At 35.0% G+C, this 20,710-nt stretch overlaps 1 protein-coding gene across 1 annotated transcript; it reads left to right on the top strand.

The window, feature by feature from the left end:
- The first annotated feature begins 3,655 nt into the window (after nt 1-3,655).
- Nucleotides 3,656-19,807, top strand: gja5a (gap junction protein, alpha 5a). Its single transcript, XM_073845396.1, has 2 exons — nt 3,656-3,885; nt 16,474-19,807. Exon 2 carries the CDS (start codon nt 16,489-16,491, stop codon nt 17,683-17,685), a length of 1,197 nt encoding a protein of 398 aa, XP_073701497.1. The 5' UTR covers nt 3,656-3,885; nt 16,474-16,488; the 3' UTR covers nt 17,686-19,807.
- The last annotated feature ends 903 nt before the right edge of the window (nt 19,808-20,710 follow it).

Raw genomic sequence — 20,710 nt, 5'->3', positions numbered from 1 at the left:
TGTTCACAGAAACTCTCCAGACAGCAGTACGACGTGCAACAGGTATCATCAGTCTGGTAATGACAACGAGGATTTGCTTAGTGACGCACTCCAATTAGATTTCAAATAGAGTCCAAAATCTATTAAAATTTATTATATTTATTTTATCACTGATGTAACATGGACTATTTTAATGACGTCTTTACTACCTTTGAATGTGGTAATTATATTGCTGTCTATGCAGGGTCAGAAAGCTCATGAATTTCATCAAAAATATCTTAATTTGTGTTCCTAAGATGAACTAAGGTCTTATGAGTTTGGAACGGCAAGAGAATGAGTAATTAATGAGAGAATTTTCATTTTTGGGGGAACTATCCCTTTAATACAAATAGTTAGTTTACCATGTTTTTACTGGATTCCTCACAGTTTATACTTTAGCATTGGAATACATTTTTATACTGAAATAACTTTGTGGGAAAAGGCTTTCTTACAATCTCAAACACGTAACATGCCCAGACAGAATTATGAAAAGAGAATAAGGAAAAGAGACCGCAAAGGATGCCTTGAATGCCTTCTGTTTAAATCCCAGAGCAACCTGTCATCTCTTGACTTTCATCTTTTTGACTAAATTAGAAAAATTAATCCTGGTTTTATGTGTGTGAAGAGAGAGAAACAGCCAAAATCAACAACTAAACAACTTACACGTGCATGTTCTCAGATTGACTAAAATGAGCCCAAATAAGAAATTACAGGTACGTTTGATAGCAAAACAGATTTATTAACTTTATTAATTAAAGTAAGTTCTTATGATAGGTCTCAAAGTTTAGAGATTTCACAAGAAAGTTTTCCATTTGCTTTTTTTCCCCTATACTTTCTGGTTCTCTATGGATCTAAACAAGTGAGTGAACTGTTAATGACACAAAGTCATTTTCAGCCCTTAGTAACCTTTGGTGTCCCTTACACCAAATTAGCATCATTGTGCACATTATGATATATATATATATATATATATATATATACAGTAGATAGATATACACAAACAGACACAAACACACATGGACCCAGCAGCAAGGAGTACTCAAATATAAAGGATTCCCATCACACACACACACATACAGACACATGAACCCACACAAACACACACAGACCCTTGAGCAAGGAGGAATGAAACCTAAAAGATTGGCATTATATAAAGCTGACATACATCTTCCGGCTCTCAGCCGATGAGCAGAATAAGCAGAGAAGTGAAGAGAGAGAGGAGAGGCTTCTGTTTAAATGAGTCTTCATGAAGTTGTTTGAATTTCATCCTTACTGGGATACAGAAGCCTAACAAGACTGTGTGAAGGAGAGAAAGAAGGAGACCTGGATGAAGAAGTGAAAGAGATCATGTAATCAGGTACAAGATTTTAATATCCTATAAATACTGATACAGTCATTTTCTTGAGATAATGTAAGTGGACTTTGACCATGTTGAACCTACAAGTAGGATGTTAGGATGTTGTGGGTGGTTGCCAAAGTGTTATCAATGCCTATTTTGTGAATTAGGTGCTTCAGCTTTAACTGTCATAATTATTTGGCAACGTAGGCCTCTACTTACATTTTCCAAAAACAAAATATGATTCAATGCATTTTTTCAGCTGAAATGTCGACTAGTAGAAAGAAAATAACAACTTTTATTCTTTCTTACACATATTGTTATTACAGAGCAAATTATCAATCATTAAAGACTTAATTTCACATGGCTCCTTGCACAATAGTATGACCTCAAAACACTTTTACCACAGCTGTGATTTGTAAATCAGTTTTGATATTTACATCACATACTCAACTCTGTATGTATAACTTTTCTGACGTAGTAAACTTGCTCAGTAGCTCACCCGGTGCAGTAGAGCGTTTGGGAATGAATTCTGTAAAACGTGACATGATACTTGTAGAAGCAATGGCATGGCAGCTTCAGGAAAGTGCGTTTTATCTTATGTTTGCTTTGTTTAAACTATTGGTTGATTTAGGGGAGGTTTAGTGTAGAGTCAAAAGTTTACATACACCTTGCAGAATGTGCTAAATGTTAATTATTTTACCAAAATAAAAGGGATCATACAAAATGCTCATGTTATATTTTATTTAGTACTGACCTGAATAAGATATTTCACAAGAGATTATAATAGTTGAATTTATAAAAATGACCCTATTCAAAAGTTGCATACACTTGATTCTTGTGTTGTTACCTGAATGGTCCATAGCTGGGTTTTTTTAGTGATAGTTGTTCATGAGGTTTGTCCTGAATAGTTAAACTGTCCACTGTACTTCAGAAAAATCCTTCAGGTCCCACAGATTCTTTGGTTTTTCAGCATTTTTGTATATTTCAACCCTTTCCAACAGTGACTGTCTGATTTTGAGATCCATCTTTTCATACTGAGGACTCAAATGCAACGATTACAGAAGGTTCAGACGCTCATTGATGCTCCAGAAGGAAAAACCATGCATTAAGAACCAGGGGTGTAAACTTTTGAATGGAATGAGGATATGTACATTTTTCTTATTTTGCCTAAATATCATATTTTTTCAATTAGTACTACCCTTCAGAAGCTACAGAAAATACTTATATGTTCCCCTGAAGACAAAAAAAGTTAAATTTACCCTGATCTTCAAATTCAAAAAGTTGTCACCCCCTGGCTCTTACTGCATCTTTTTCCTTCTGGAGCATAAGTGAGCATTTGATCCTTTTGTAATAGTTGCATACAAGTCCTCAGTGTGAAATTCAAATACACAAAAATGCTGAAAAACTAAGAATTTGTGGGACCTGAAGGATTTTTCTGAAGAACAGCAGGCAGTTTAACTGTTGGGGACAAACAAGGGACTCATGAACAACTATCACTGAACAAAAAAAAAAAAAAAAACATAGCTGTGGATCATTCAGGTAACAACACAGTATTAAGAATCAAGGGGATGTAAACTTTTGAACAGGGTCATTTTTATAAATTCAGTTATTATTTCCTTATGTGGACTATATGTAAATGTCTTTTATGTGAAACATCTTATTCCGTACTAAATAAAAAATAACATGCATTTTGTATGATCCCTCTTATTTTGGTAAAATAATTAACATTTTGCAGATTCTGCAGGGTGTATGTAGACTTTTGACTTTTACTGTAGCTCTAGTGTGCCCTTACATTCTAAACAAAAACTGCACAATACATACAGAAAGAGAGAACTGCTTGTTAAAATGGAGGTCATAGTTTACTTGTGGAAGTGCATGTATGGTGAAGATACGTTTGTGTGGCTGTTGCATGAAAAGGTTTATTGATCAGGGCAGGGGGTAAAACTTCAAACTTCAACAAACACATACAGTGACATGAGCACAACGCATCACATCAGCAACAAACCGCCTGAGAAGAACAGCCATTGTGTTCTATTACAATCTCACTTCCTCTCTTTACACGGTGGTATTCTTCTCACCAAAATAGAGTGCCACCAAGTGCATTCTGATGGGGGCGGGTGGGGTGGTGTAGATTGGGATGGGGGGGCAACTAGAGAGAGACTGGGAGGGAGGGAAGGAGGAAGAGAGGGGGAGGAGGAAAAGGAAGAGTGGAGGGGTGTTTGAAACACTCCCTGAGATGGCCCAGTATTTCTCAGTGTCGCATACTTGTGCTCTATTCCCACAGTGGGACGGGCACAAGGGGGTCTGTGCTGTATATGAACTCCAGTATCGCTGGAGTGTTTTATATAGAGATACAGTGCCATTTTTCTCCATTGCTCAGTATATCCCTACTGTCATACAGATACCAGAGCTGGGCTACATCTACAAGACCCCCGGGCCACAGAATAACAGCCCACTCATTCAACTGAAGAGGACAAGACCACAGAAGACTCAACCAAAGACAGTCTCAGAAGTCCGAAGTCAGAAAGGTAATTCACTTTTATGCATCACTTTTTATTGTTCAAGAGGTCTGTGGGTCAAATAAGATTTTTCAAAAAATTATTTCATTCATTTACATAATTTTGAGGTATGGTGCAGAATATTGTAAATTAAAGTATTATTTATTTTAAATTATTTATTATTTAAAATATGTATATTTTAAATGATATGTATATGTAAATATTAAATTATTTATTAAGTAACTTTGTAAATTACTTTGTATTTCAAAGAATAAAAGCAGTTTTGGTAGTTTTATTATTTATACAATATTCAAATATTCAATATTCAAATATTATGTTTATAGTATTTCAAAATGTAATTATTTATGAAATACGTTTTAACATTTTAATATTTCCATTTTAATGTAAATGTTTTTACAATGTCATCAATAATAAAAATTTTGAATCAAATGTGACCCTGGACTACAAAACCAGTCATAAATCTTTTTTTGAAATTGAAATTTATGCATATGAAATTTGAATATGTCAATAATCTGAAATTTGAATATGAATTTATGCATATGAATAAATAAGCTTTCAATTGAGGTATGGTTTGTTAGGATATGTTAATATGTGGCCAAGATACAACTAGTTGAAAATCTGGAAAATTAAAAATATTGAGAAAATCGCCTGTGTTTGCAAAAGTGAAGTTTGCAGCAATGCATATTACTAATCAAAAATTAAGTTCTAATATATTTATGGTAGGAAATGTACAAAATATCTTCATGGAACATGATCTTTACTGAATATCTTAATGATTTTGGCATAAAACAAAAATCAATCATTTTGACCCAATGTATTTTTGGCTATTGCTACAAATATAGAGTCACAAATCTATTACATTTGCACATTATGACTGTCTAGTATATTTTAAGTAGGAAACTGAATTAGATCACCTGTAGTGTTGTACTGTTGGTCTTATTGGTTTGCTGTTTTGTTATTTAATGCAGTGCCATTCATACATTTTTAAGTGTGGCTTAAATGTCCAAATACATTTTTAAAGGTCAGTAAGTTAAATATATTCTATATCATTCATATCCCACTTGAAAAGTGCTAAAGCCCTGTATGTGATATCATGATTAGTATTGGCATTGGCTGATCAGTACAGTTGCTTTGACAGGGAAAAGAGAAACAGAGCCTGCCTTAGCAGCCTGACAAGCAGAGAAAGTATTGCCTTCATGGCCTTTCATGAGGGATCCCACTAGATGACAGGTGTTGATATGTGTGGGTGTCATTGTGTAATGGGAACGCAGAACGCATTGGGCTGAGTCAGGCGAGGAGTATTCTCACTTCATATGGCTAAACTCAGCGTCTCATCCTTGACCTCTCCATCCATTAAAGCGGCCTGTGTCAGTCCTGGAATGCCTGGCTTAAACAGTTGTTCTGTCCTTTGTTTTTTTAAAGCACGCATTTAGCATTGGTATGCAAGTTCAAGTCCAGTAACACAAGTGCCCACACAGGTTTAAGCTTCAACTGGAAATGATGATAGTCTGCCTTGTCCAGTAATTGACCCTTCACAGAGAGTTTGATCGACAGTTGGTCTGACCAATCATAACGGCAAATCAGTTTTGTTTTTGTCTGAGAAACAAGATATCTTCTGATGTTCATTCATGTTTATTTCATGCTATAACTACTAAGGAGGAAGAGATGATCGGTTAACATGCTGCTTGAACTGAGGCACTACAGCGATCTGCTACCTGATCTCATGATGAAAATGATGAAAAAACCTGTGGGAACTTTCCCGCAAGACGCAAAATACATACCAATAAGTATATATCACTGCAGTTTCCACAGAAATTAACACGATAAAACAGCGAGCACTTGTAATCGTTCTGGTGCACAGTTAAGATTACAGCTCCATATGTTTCCAGACATAACAAGCTTGCTCGGTAGCTCATTGGCCTTAGGATGTAGAATCCTTGGGTACGAATCCCGTGAAAAACATGACTCACGATGACAGATCGAAAAACAAGCTAAAACGGCATGCTTGCAATTGCGTTTTTATGTCACATTCCCTTTTGTTCTTAATATCAGGTGGTTTAGGTGTAGTGCAGATGGTATGTTATTTTAAAACGTCACGGAGCATTAAAGTTATAGCGCTACTTAACAGACATTTCAAGTCAGAACTGCGGCGACACTTACAAAACCAACGTCACATAAAACGTACCATATGTAAGTACATCTGTTCCGGGGTAAAAAAAAAAAAAAAAAACTACCACTCTTTTAGCATCATTCAGTGGACATTTCACATCAAATATGTTGTGAAACATTCATGGTGGTATGTATTTCACGTCTTGCGAAAAAGTTCCCACAGGTATGTTTTCATCATGAGATCAGGCTGGCAATCTGTCATGACACAGTAAAAAGCCACAAAACAGTTTCCTTTTGGTTGTTTAAATTTAATAAAAAATGACAACATTTGAAGGCTGAGACTCATACATTAAGTAACCTGCTCTGTCTTGTCTGTCTGCGCTTTGTGAGTTTTCTCTTTGCTCCGCAATGTATTTTTCACTGTGTGAGAACATTATGTGCTGTATAAGAGAACAAAGGGTTTAAGGTTAGTACACAGATTGGTTGTAACGTTCAAGCGCTGTATTGATTCACATTGTATTTTACAATGCAAATTTTACCAAAAACCTTACAAAGGTGCTAATAGTGGCCTGTACAAAGGGTTTAAAAAGATGTTAACTGCAGTGTAATTCTAGTGTATTTTTCTTTTAAAAAACTAAAAAGATTCTATATAGTATTCTATATATACGGTTGAAGTCAAAAGTTTGCAGAATCTGCAAAATGTTTATTATTTTACCAAAATAAGAGGGGTCATACAAATTGCATGTTATTTTTTTATTTAGTACTTACCTGAATAAAATATTTCACATAAAAGATGTTTACATATAGTCCACAAGAGAAAATAATAAAAAGTTTACGTACACTTGATTCTTAATACTGTGTTGTTACCTGAATGATCCACAACTGTGTTTTTTTATTTAGTGATAGTTGTTCATTAGTCCCTTGTTTGTCCTGAAAAGTTAAACTGCCTGGTGTTCTTCAAAAAAAATCCTTCAGTTCCCACATATTCTTTGATTTTTCAGCATTTTTGTGTATTTGTACCATTTCCAACAATGACTGTATGACTTTGAGATCCATCTTTTCACACTGAGGACAACTGAGGGACTCATATTCAGCTATTACAGAAGATTCAAACACTCACTGATCCTTCAGAAGGAAACACAATACATTAAGAGCCAGGGGTGTAAACTTTTGAACAGAATGAAGATGTGTACATTTTTCTTATTTTGCCTAAATTTCATATTTTTTTCCATTTAGTACTGCCTTTCAGAAGCTACAGAAGATACTTGCATGTTTGCCAGAAGCCAAAATAAATTAAATTTACCCTCTTCTTCAAATTCAAAAGGTTTTCACCTCTCTTAATGCATCATGCATAACCGGACAGAATAAAATATTCTAGTAATTTACAGTATCCTATGAGAAAAAATACTTTAGTTAATGCTTAAGCAAGTAACACATCATATTAAAAGCCATGGGTAAATATATACATGCTACTTTGTGTAAATTTACTTATTACTTTGGAGTTAGTAAAATGTGTTTATGTTTTTGCATTTAAATGAAAATTACAGTAAAAAAAGTCATATTACAATTTGAAATAACTGTTTTCTGTTTCAATATATTTTACAATTTAATTTATTTCTATGACTGAAGGCTGAGTTTTCAGCAGTCATTCCTCCAGTCTTTAGTGACACATAATCCTTCAGAAATCATTATTTCTAATTCTTATTTTACTGTCCCTTTTGAGCAATTTAATGTGTCCTTGCTGAATAAAAGTATTCATTTTTAAAAAGCAACAACAACAAAATATTGTTGACCCTAAACTTTTAACCTCAATTTCTGTGGCAATAGCTTTATTATCATTCATTCATATATGCAATTTTTATGATCCCTCTAATTTGAAAAAAGAATAAACACCATGCAGATTCTGCGAGGGATAAACTAATAAGCAGAACTCTATAAACCACAGTGTTTGTCTAGGTGTCTTGCCTAGTTTACACTTCTGGTAAATTGGGACAAAGTTGTGACTACAGTCTGTGGTGTCATGCTGATGCTGGTAGTCCCTGACATCAGGTTGAGGGGAAACGGCTTAAATAAATATTTATTCCGAGTTAAGGGGTCAGTCTCATGCGTGGGCATTGCAGAGCCTCTTATGGTGTGAGTATCAGTGTGCCCGCAGCAACATGATCACGGTGAGAAAAACCAGCATGCCATCACTTGCCAACAGTGCCTGGCACCTTTGTGAAGTGCTACTAGGATGTTTCAAAGGTGTTGTGGCAATGTTCCCAGCTTGTTAAACTGATGCAAATGGGAGTGCGAGGCAGCATGTTATTATAAGTTTATTTTTGTTATTGAATGTTTGACATTGGCTTAGAGTCATAAAGAACAGACGAAGAATCCTTGAGGGCTAAGGGAAGCTCTGATGATTCCTGACAAACAGTTTAAAAGAAGCTTAGGAAGAGTTCTGAAACGTTTCTTAGATCCTGATCCATAAGCATCTTTCCACTGGAACCAAATCAAATTATTAAGGCTGGCACAAAAATTAACTAAATATTCAAAATAATTATAAATCAATATTAATATTAAAAGTTATTGGTTTTGTGTTGAGGGGGAAATGTGTCTTAATTTAACCTAATGACAGCGTGTAAGTATATACATTAGAGGCCCTTTAAGGTCAGTAACCAATGTCAACTCTTTCCTTTTACAAACAGAAAATCATATGAGAGCAGGTGAAAGTTCTTCCTTTCTGTCATTCATCTCAGCAACCCGTGTATGTGCACTGAAGTCCCATTGTTTGCTGTTTCTAAAAAATACAGCAGTCTCTGACCTCTCATAATACCTCATGATAAGAGTTTTGGGGTTTTCTTATTTTGTGTATTAACCAGATGCAAAATAATCAGCACAAATGAACTCTTATCAGGTTCTTTTGCTCTCTTTGGGAAAGAAAACACCCTTGCACTTGTAGACCCTAAGAGACTTGTTTCCTTTAAAGTAGCAAGTCTGGAGGAAATCATATTGTTTGAAATTGCTTCCTAAGAGAAGAAGAAAAGGAAGATGGAAAAAAAAAGGAAAATGGAGAGACAGAATGAGAAAGAGAGAGGGAGCACACTGGCGACAGAGATCGCCCAGTCAGTGTGAATCAGATGGATATTTCCGTCCTCCTTGTGTTTTTTTTTTCTTTTTTGAATGTCTAAGATTCCGTTCCCACCAATGCCATTCTGAACAGCTTTTGGCAACAAAACATACGCACATGAGTTTACACGGGTTCCATTACTGAATGACAGTCATTGCCAAATCATCTGATGTGAGACTGTGCTATATTAAAACAACTTTGAGATATTAAATCTAATAAATACATAAAAAATTGCCAGAGCTGGGTAGTAACTGATAACATGTAATCTGAATTACGTCAGACTCCAAAAATTAAGTACTTTTACATTTTATTCACACAATTATGAATTATTCATAATTCATTGATTCTCCCTAATTTCTCTTTTGCATCTTTTAAATTTTCCATTCTAAAATGGCCTACCGATTATATACATTTTAGAAAGTGTGGGCATTCACAAATAGACTATTATTAGACTAGTCAAAGACTAGTATAAGACTAGTCACATTTGCCCACTGGATTTACAAAAAAAAAAAAAAAATTATTATCACTCTGTAGGTTTTTTAAACCATGTATAATTATGTCTTTAGAAGGCTTTTGTCTTTCAGACTCATTAAAATGTACGTATTCATGTTATTTCTTTTTACACGTAATGCAGGCGTTCCGAAACTTTTTGTCATCTAAACCTTATTCACCAAATATATTTTAAGTATATACTTTAAGTACCCCTGAGATTTCAAAATCAATGTTTCAGTAATTAAGTATTACATTTGCATGTTCACGGTTTCTTTGATGTCGATTATGGTCACATGGCATGCAGGTCTTGCAGATCTTTTTTAGTAAGTGTTTAATTTTATTTGTTGTTTTAAAACAAAAACTATAGAAATGCCCTTGAAAGGGTTTTTGTTTGAAATTATTTATTTTAAAAAAAAATTATGATTTAAAGGATTAGTCCAGAGCAAAAATTTACAGTCAATATACTCACTCACTTGTTATCCAAGATGTTCATGTCTTTCTTTCTTCAGTTGGAAAGAAATGTATGTTTTTTTGAGGAAAGCACTTCAGGATTTCTTTCCATATAATGAATATGTAAGTTAGTTATATGTGACCCTGGACCACAAAACCAGTCTTAAGTCGCTGGGGTATATTTGTACCAATAGCCAAAAATACATGGTATGGGTCAAAATTATTGATTTTTCTTTTATGCCAAAAATCATTAAGAAATTAAGTAAAGATCATGTTCCATGAAGATTTTTTGTAAAATTCCTACTATAAATATATCAAAATGTAATTTTTGATTAGTATTATGCATTGTTAAGAACTTAATTTGGAAAACTTTAAAGGTGATTTTCTCAGTATTTTGATTTTTTTTGCACCCTCAGATTCCAGATTTTCAAATAGATGTATCTCGGCCAAATATTGTCCTATCCTAACAAACCATATATCAATAAAAAACTTATTTATCGAGCTTTCATATGATGTATACATCTCAGTTTTGTAAAATGTAACCTTATGACTGGTTTTGTGGTCCAGGGTCACATATAAGTTTGAACTTCCAAAATGCAGTTTAAACACAGCTTCAAAGGGCTCTAAATGATCCCAGCCGAGGAAGATGGTCTTATCTAGCGAAACGATCGGTCATTTTCGGGAAAAATTTACAATTTGTATACTTTTTAACCTCAAATGCTAGTCTTGTCTTGTCTCTGCAATGCGCATATGTAGTCTGTGTGATCTGGCTCAATACAGTTAGGTATGTCGAAAAACTTGTTTTCAAATTTAAAATCGTCCTACAATGCTGTTTTATCTGTTTTTGTAAAGGGTGTTTGATCTTCTTTGTATGTTCACTCCGTCAACACTGTATTGACCCAGATCACACAGACTACGCATCGCAGAGACGAGACAAGACAAGACGAGCATTTGAGGATATATATAATTAGTCAATTTGTTTAAAAAATAACAGATTGTTTTGTTAGATAAGATACTTCTTCCTCGACTGTGATCGTTTAGAGCCCTTTGAAGCTGCATTTAAACTGTATTTTGGAAGTTCAGACTTGGGGGCACCATAGATGTCCACTAAATGGAGACAAATCCTGAATTGTTGTCCTTAAAAACATAATTTCTTTATGACTGAAGAAAGAAAGACATGAACATCTTGGATGACAAGGGGGTGAATACACAAGTAAATTTTTGTTATTTTTAAAATACAAATTTATATACTTTACCACAAACGCTCTACCTCACACATTACGTAATCACATAGGCAAAAGTACTGTACAGTACAGTGTTTACAAAGCAAACTTGCAAAGAAGGTCAAAAAGCCCTTTACAAAAAAAAAGGTAAAATGCGTTTTTTTGCCCTACCCTTACCTTTTTTTAACCAAAGCACACAGATAAAGAACTAACCACATGTGACTTTTACACAATACGTAAACACCTGCATACACATCGCAGAGGTAAGATGAGCATTTGTAGTTAAAAAGTATGTACTTTTTTATTTTTTTAAGAAAATGCCAGATTGTTGCACTAAACAAAGACCCTTATTCCTCACCTGGGATTTTGTAGAGCCCTTTAAAGCTGCATTAAAAATGCAGTTGGACCTTTAACCAGTTGGCCACCACTGAAGTCCACTATGGAGAATATCAGCTCTTTTATCGTGAATCATGTTTTTCACTGGATTTGTACCCAAGGATTCCGCATCCTAAGTTCAATTCCAACTACTCCAACAATATCTGAACTATCGAGCAAGCTTGGTACTGGGAAAGTCAACACATGAAAATGATTACAATTGCTCGCTGTTTTACCTTCTTTAGTGTTCATTTCTGTGATACAAACATATTTGCGCATATTTCGTGCCTTGCGAAGTTCCTGATTCACATTCCAGAGGCTAAATATCAAGTTATTGGGGTCACTTCGACTTGTGGACATAAAAAACTACCTGCAGCAACAGTGTTAAAGTAGCCCAGTTGAATTTGGATTTGTCAAATCATAGTAAGATTTCATTGTTCAGTCAGCTGCTCACTGCACTTTTCTTTCAGTAGCTCATTTAAAGACCAAAACTTGACATTCACAGGAAATTTGTAATAAAAATAAAATATTACATGATGCATAGGCAGATCAAATATTTTTGACTATTTTACATCTGCTCAAAAAGTAGGAGAGCCTCTACTCAAACGGTCTGTCCATATTTGGCCATTCTACAGGAGATCAGCAAGACTGGTACTAGCAAAACAGGGTTTGGTACAGGATGGGTGTGAGAGTGCACACAGACACAGACCCACACACACACACACACACACACACACACACACACGTATGCTTTAAAGGTAACTCTCTAGTGTGGCCGCAGTTAGTGCTTCATAAAACATTCAAGGTTTAATAGGTATTCGAGTGACAATGTCCTGTAAATAGCATTAAATCGAAAGCCCTTTCCGAGGTACCCTTAGCTGGTGCTAAAGAAAACAACTAAAACAGGCACGTGGAGACCCTAAGAAAAGATAAATGTGTGTGTCAGAGCAAAAGACACACCACTCTTTCTCATTTTTACAATGTTTAAGCTGTTCAATTGTATCAATTTCTCTTATAATTAACAAATTATTTTAGAGATTAATAAGATGCTTAATAGAATGAGTGGAATTTAGAGTGATTTATTTAAGGAGAGATTGACGTGGCTGGACTGGCATTTACGGAAATGTTATTTTGGGAAGCAGAGCAACACTGGGCAGTGTTAATGTTAATGTCTAAGATTAATACACCTGATCTCACGTTTACAGAAAGAGAGAGGAAACTTTTGAAGGAGTTTATTCTTAGCAAATACATCATTTAAATAGTGTAGAATATACAGTACTGTAAAAAGCAAAGTTGATTATTTTATTTGCTCCAAAAATATCTAAAAAATGAAATACTATTTTAATCTAAAATTAAATGGTAAAAGTTGTTGTATAGAATTAGGTTTTTAATCCCAAACACTATCTTTGTCATACTTGTTATATAGCGCATATAGATTGATAGACAGATTTCTTTTTTAAACAAGAAAATTTTACAAATCTTTTACAATATCATTTTCTGTTCTCTACTTAATGATATGTAAACTTTTGAACAGTGTCATTTTTTTTATGAATTCAACTATTATTTTCTCTTGTGGACTATGTGTAAATGTCTTTTATGTGAAGTATCTTATTCAGGTCAGTACTAAATAAAAAATAACATGCATTTTATATGATCCTTATTATTTTAGTAAAATAATTAACATTTTGCAGATTCTGCATGCTGTATGTAAACTTTTGACTTCAATTGTATATATATTTTAAATATTAAAACTAGATTAAATTTTACATTTAAAAAAAACTGGTCTGGTTTTTCAGCCTGACACATTTGTCTGAACTTGGAACGCTGACCCCGTCATCTTGATTTGTCTCTGTGTTGAGAAGTTTATTTAGTCCGTGCAGCATACTAATAGCGTAATCACTCACGCAGGGACAAACACAGAAGCACAAAGGCTGGCACACGTGATGTAGTTGGGAGACAGCTGTAATGTGGTAAAACGATCACCCTATCTAGGTCTGGACAGGGTCAATCAGAGTGGCAGTTCTCAGGGCCCTTGGCATCACCTTGACCTGATCTATCCTGCCAAGACCACTGTTCCCATCCTACCCGCAAAAATGGGGCAGGCCAGATTAAAATTAGAACAGTCATGCCTGTGTTTAAGTTCATAGTGCTCCCCTCTCAGGGCTTACTGTAAATATACAATATAATATGACACACAGCATGTGCATGTCAAACCTCTAAAACAAATTTAAGTGGATCACAAGCACAATCGTTTTAGATGCAGTGTCACTGTATTTAACAGCATAAGCACACTTTTCACAAAAACAAGTTTCTTAGGTTTTGAATGATAAAACAATATATAACAATATTGTTCACAAGAAAGACAAAAACCACTTGGACAAAAACTTTACTCTGCTATTAAGTGCCTGTGTAAAACCTGAGATGAACTGATTTTACATATAGAGTGTTTTCATGAAACACTGAATGTAAACAAAGCCACTGAACCGAAAGGAACTCGTTAATTTGGCTGATTATTACTGCTGAGAATGGTCAATTGTTGTCATGTTTTGGGCTGTACTAATCGGTCGGACTAGGAAACAACATTTGGTGTACTACAGTCTGCCAAAAGTTATTAAATATCAAAGAGAAGAGTGCAAAAAACTGTCTGAGGAAAAAAAAGGTGTTTATGGTTGGCCAAACTGAACCAGGATTTCCAGGGCAAGAATCTTGACAACATTTGTGTTTGATCTTATCTTTTCCGGTCAGGGTATGTGAAATGTTGGGCTAATATCTTAATTAATACTACTCACATGTATCTTTTTACCACCTATTAACTTTAGTTTGTCAAAAGTCATTCTCTACATGATTTAGCAGCTTCCACACAGTTTTTGCATGGTTTAGACAGCATAAATTAGCAAACAACATATTCAGCAGTACATTAACGGAGCAATCCATGCTGTTGTTTACATCTGAGCTGCTCCAATATGGCCACGTATCCGGGTAACTGACCAAATTGTGATGCAATTGCAAACCCTCTAAATCACCTGTGTGAACATGAGGTGAACTGATTTCACATATATCCACTAAAAAGCACATTAACACCTGATGATTAAAATTACTTATTGTTAGAACACTTTTTGGGGCCACTGTATTTAGAAAAAAAAAAGTGAATATGAATATGATGCTTAATATGAGTAGCGTCACCTCCAAACTTAACATTAAGACATTATGAATGGAGAGCCCACTCCATTAAACATCTACTCACCTATACGTTGAAGAACTACATCCTCCACTCCTTCACTGTGAGTAATGTATATCCCTGTCGTTCATTTTCACTTGTTTGAGGTTTCTGACTAATTATTTTAGATTTCATCTATATTTTGACTAAATCCGACGTTTCTCTTCTTCTGTTAACCACAAGCGGACTTCATGACGCGATACAATTATTCCTAAAAGCTGCTCACTTTGATTGGTTATGTGGAGAGAGACAAATGTATTTCTTTATTTTTAAAATAACAAATATATGAACAATATTAACCATGTATTAACCGGTTTGACAAGAAACAGTAAAGCACTGAAATACAATTCTGATTGGTCAGTTTAGTAATAAGAGGAACTTTTCTTATACTGTGAGCCTCCTCTAGTTTGTATTACTGTAATACGTGCATGGATTAAAACTCAACTAATACTAAAAATAATAATTATAGAGGGTTTGCATTTACATCATGGTTTGGTCAGATACACAGATGTGTTGCCATATTGGCAATACTCGGATGCAAACAACAGCATGGGTTGCAAGGTTAATGTATGACTGAATAGGTTGTTTTACTAATTTATGCAGTCTAAACCACAGAGGGAAAAAAAACGTGTAGAAGCTGCTAAATCATATTGAGAAGTACATAATAAGCAGGAAATGGCATAATATTTTGACAAACTTAAGTTAATAGGTTGTAAAAATACATATAAGCAGTATTAATTAATGCTGCATTCACACGTGACATTCCACTCTACCTGAATTGTGTGTTTTTATGGCAACTCTTTCAACGCCAGCCATGCCAAAGCCCTCACATGCTCCTGAACTTTTTAACTAATTACAAACTTCTGAGAGTCCTTGACTAGTGACAGCTGTATCACGTGACCACCACCAGGTTCTACTTCCGAGTCCGAGAACATGGAAAGCTGAGTAAAATGTCACCTGTTGTCATCTCAGAATTACAGTTATTACAACATGGCGTAAATGCACTGCAGCATAAGATATTAGCCTAATATTTCACCTACCTAACGGGAAATGATAAGAACAAATACAAATGTTGTCAAGATTCTTGCCCTGGAAATCCTGGTTCAGTTTGGCCAACCACAAATGTCTTCTTTTCTTCAGACAGTTCTCTTTGATTTGTTAACTTTTATATACTTATAGTCTATATTACTTCAAATGTTTTTCCTAGTCCAATTATGATAATTGACCATTTTCAGCAGGAATAGTCAGCAAAATTTGCGAGTTCCATTAGGGTTCAGTGGCATTGTTTATGTTCTCTGACTGCTACTGATATGGCTGATTGATGATGTGTTGTGAAAACACTCTACACATTTTCACAGTATGTGCACTGGAATTATGTACATTTTTGAGCAAATTAAAAGTAAACTTTATCAGCCTTGTTGTTATGTTCCATCTAAATGCATTTTAAGGAGCCTCAGCATTCCTCGTCATCATATATTCAGCAGGAACACTTAACCCTAAATAATCCATAACTTTCAAAACAGCTTTAAATGTTGATGCCATGGAACCATTTGATAAATCTTGCTAAAAATGATCTCAATGCCAATCTCATTTTTTCTTTTTTGCTCTCTCTGCATCAGCAGTATTGGCGTGGAGTGATGGGGGACTGGAGTCTCTTGGGTAATTTTCTGGAGGAGGTACAGGAGCACTCCACATCAGTGGGAAAGGTGTGGTTGACCGTGCTGTTCATCTTCCGTATCCTGGTTCTGGGCACGGCGGCGGAGTCATCGTGGGGCGACGAGCAGTCCGACTTCATGTGTGACACACTACAACCTGGTTGCACTAACGTCTGTTATGACCGAGCTTTCCCCATCGCCCATATCCGCTACTGGGTGCTGCAGATCGTCTTCGTATCGACGCCATCCCTCATCTACATGGGCCATGCCATGCACACCGTCCGCATGGAGGAGAAGCGGAAACGTAAGGAGCAGGAGGAGAAGGGTGAGGGGGGAAAAGGTGAGAAAGAGTATTTGGAGCATACAGAGAAATCTGAAGATGTAAAAACTAAGATTCGCCTAAAGGGGGCACTGCTGCAGACATACGTCCTAAGTATTATGATCCGCTTAGTCATGGAAGTGACCTTCATTGTTATCCAGTACATGATGTATGGAATCTTCCTGAATGCTCTGTATCCTTGTAACATGTCACCTTGTCCCAACCGTGTGAATTGTTACATGTCCCGTCCAACTGAGAAAAACGTCTTCATTGTGTTTATGCTCGCAGTGGCAGCAGTTTCACTGTTCCTGAGCGTGCTAGAACTGTACCACCTTGGATGGAAACAGTGCAAGCAATACCTCGCTGACAAACACTGCAATGATGTCAAAAGCAAAAACACCAAAGTTGTTTCTGTAGTCCAACCTGGCAAAATGAGTATTCCAATGGATCTGCCTGAGACAGCTCAGCCACATTCCTCCCAAACCTGCACCCCACCACCAGACTTCAACCAATGCCTAGCGTCAAGCCAACGTCCAACATCACCTCCGCATCTTCATCACCACCATCTTCATCACATCCACCAAAACTGCCAGCCCTTCACTAATCGCCTGGCCCACCAGCAAAACTCTGTCAACATGGCCACCGAATGGCATCACCAAAGCCACAATGATCTAGAGCCGGCTGTGGACTTCCTGCAGATGACCTACGAGAGTCCTGAGGTTCGAGTACTGGGTGAGATGACACCCAGTGCCCCCTCCACACCATCCTCCCAACCAGGCTGCTTCAGAGACAAGCGGCGGCTTAGCAAGACCAGTGGTACTAGCAGTAACCGAGTAAGACCAGGTGATCTGGCCGTGTAGGTTGGGTTGAAGGACCGTCTCGGAGGAAGAGAAGCTGGGAGTGTGAACTAGCCTTAAGATGAGAAATATGCACTACTAGTTAAAGGTTTTTGACCAGTAAGATTTGTAATGTTCTTTTAAGAAGTCTCTTCTGCTCACCAAGCCTGCATTTATTTAATTCAAAATATAACAAAAACAGCAATACTGTGAAATATTTTTACTATTTAAACTAACTGCTTCCTATTTGAATATATTTTAAAATGTAATTTATTCTTGTGATCAAAGCTACATTTTCAGCATCATTACTCCAGTTTTCAGTGTCACATGATCCTTAAGAAACCATTCTAATGAACAGAAAGATCCAAAGATCAACATTTATCTTAAATAAAAAGCTTTTGTAATATTATCCACTACTATTCAAAAGCTTAGAGTCAGTATTTTTTGGGGTATTTTTTTTTTTTAGCAAGGATGCTTTTAATTGATCAAAAATTATGATAAATACATTTATAATGTTACAAAATATTTTTATTTCAGATAAATAAATGCTGTTCTTCTGAACTTTCTATCATCAAAGAAACATGAAACAATTCTACTTAGCTGTTTTTAGCATCATAATAATAATGACTATTTTTTTAACAGAAAATCTGAATATTAGAATGATTTCTGCAGGACCATGTGACTGGAGTAATGATGCTAAAAATTCAGCTTTGAAATCACAAGAATAAATTACTTAAAATATATTCAAATAGAAAAACTGTTATTTTAAATAATACAAATATTTCAAAATTGAACTGTTTTTGCTGTACATTGGATCAAATAAATGCAGGCCTTATGAGCAAAAGAGACTTAAAAAAAACATTAAAAAAACTTTTGACTGGGGCGTGCATGCTTGTGTGTTGGTACTATGAAATGGGATTGGGATAAGAAAGGCTTAAATAACACCATGAATCAGAGGATAATGGGAGAATGGAAGATGGAGAGAGAATCTGTATCAGAGCATTTAATCTGGTTTCATTGAAACTGTTGTAAGTGTATGTAGAATTTTATAGGGTGTGTCAAATAATCCCGAATAAAGGGTGTTGATATGTTTAGATGAATGGAAGATGTAAGACTACTGAAATAACTTCGTGACATTGACAAGATATTACTGGATAGTTGTGCACACTGAAAAAGGTTCATTAAAAAATAGTTTTGAAACTCTATATTTGAGCCAAATGCAATAAAGCGCTTATCTTTATAAAGATCATAGCAAAAAAAAAAAAAAAAAAAAAAGTAAATAAATAAATAAAAAGGGGAAAAACATGCCATGCCTTATTTGTAATGATTTTGTTCAAATGTATGAATGTTATTAGCAATAACTTAATACAGAATAGTTTATGGGTACAAATTTAAAATATATGTGAAAAAAATAACACTGAATTCCACAAATAGTTTTATTATAAAACCTTGTATTATGATCAACCTACCAGGAATGCAAATAATGTGTGTGAATTATTAATACACAAGAGTTATATAAGGCTATACTTAAATAAGATATCAAACCAGAGGAACTCTCAAATCATTTTGATATTCGGTTGATATTGAAGGCAAAAATTTATGCCTATTAAAGGTGTCTTTAAAAGAGTAGATCAAAAAGAAAATATGGCAAGAGCAAACAGAGCTTTTAATAAAATATTGCATTATGAAATTGCATAAACAATTGGATTAATAGACTGAAAACAATAATTTTTCTTCATAGAAAGCAGGGTTTGTATTTTTCAAAGCACTTTTATTGATGTCTGCAATATGTATGTCCACTAATGTCATCTAATTTTTATAAAGTGTCAATCAAATGATCTGTCAGATTGTTCCAGTAGGCCTATTCAAGAAAATGATTTACCGTCACTGTCACTTCCTTTTGAAACACTGTTTAGTCTTCTGATGTAGTCATCTCTATTTCTTCATATGGAATACTTAATCCTGCATTAGTGTATTGAGTTTTTGCAACTAAAAATAAGACAAATTTATGAAAGAAATTGGAGTTGGTCTAGGAGATCCTTCTTTCACATGCAGTTAATGACATCTGAGCTCTATTTCACTTCATTTCTCACATTTGATTGACACAAATCAAATGTCTCATTTCCTCAGATCTGTTTACAACACAATAAAAATATCCCAGCACTGATAAAACATGTGTGATGGACTTTTTTCTGTACATTATAAAATAACTACTATGTTATTATTAATAAATAAATATAATAAAATATTTGTTATGAAAGTATAAATAATGTTATTACATATTCATACATATAGTGGAGCTTTAATGGGTGTGGCTCTCACACAGCGTCGGCTAAGCAGACGTCTTAATAGGTTGTTTACTTTAGCAATATTATTTAGCTGTATTATTTGAAAATTGTTTAAGCTATTTTTGGTTTTATTCTGTTTGTGAAGCTGGCACAAAACCTGAAGTCTCTTTGCACCCACAAATCAAATATCTAGTCATGAGGAGTCAATTCTTCCTCGACTCTCAATAGCCCTAAAGTCTGTGTCGACTATGTTGCTGTGCCAGAAATCGTTCACTTTTTCACTGTTTCTCTAATTCCTGTATAGTGGACGTTGAGTGCAATATATCAACAAGGAGTGAATGAAATAAAGCAAGGAATTCAAACAGACCTGGAGCTGTTGTAGAAACGACTGTCACATACTTTTATCCTAGTACATAGTTTACTTTAGAAATAAATAACCGTCATAGATAATGACTGTAGTTTGTAATTAAATCTCCGTGCCAGCTTTGTAGTTTAACTGATGTTATTTTAATGCAATAAGTTTATATTAATATTATATTAATTTTATATTAATGCAATATACCATGGATAACCTATTAATATTATCTAAGAATATACAAAACCAATGCCAGGGGTAAGTGCAATTGAAAATTTTACAGGGAGACAGTTTAAATGGCTTTGGAGTTGCTGCAAGGAGAGTGTCTAGGCAGTATCCTTACAAAAAAAAAGCACCTTGAAATTTACATCAGTGTAAAAAAATCATTTTCTAGAAAAAAATTGGT

This window comes from Garra rufa, chromosome 8 (genome assembly GCF_049309525.1).
Source record: "Garra rufa chromosome 8, GarRuf1.0, whole genome shotgun sequence".
NCBI lineage: Eukaryota > Metazoa > Chordata > Actinopteri > Cypriniformes > Cyprinidae > Garra > Garra rufa.
Note: the sequence above shows the minus strand (reverse complement) of the source record. Positions and strands in the feature narration are given on the sequence as shown.

Bases quoted from the DNA above. Each gene is read 5' to 3' on its own strand.
- gja5a (XM_073845396.1), top strand. From the start codon at position 16,489: ATGGGGGACTGGAGTCTCTTGGGTAATTTTCTGGAGGAGGTACAGGAG.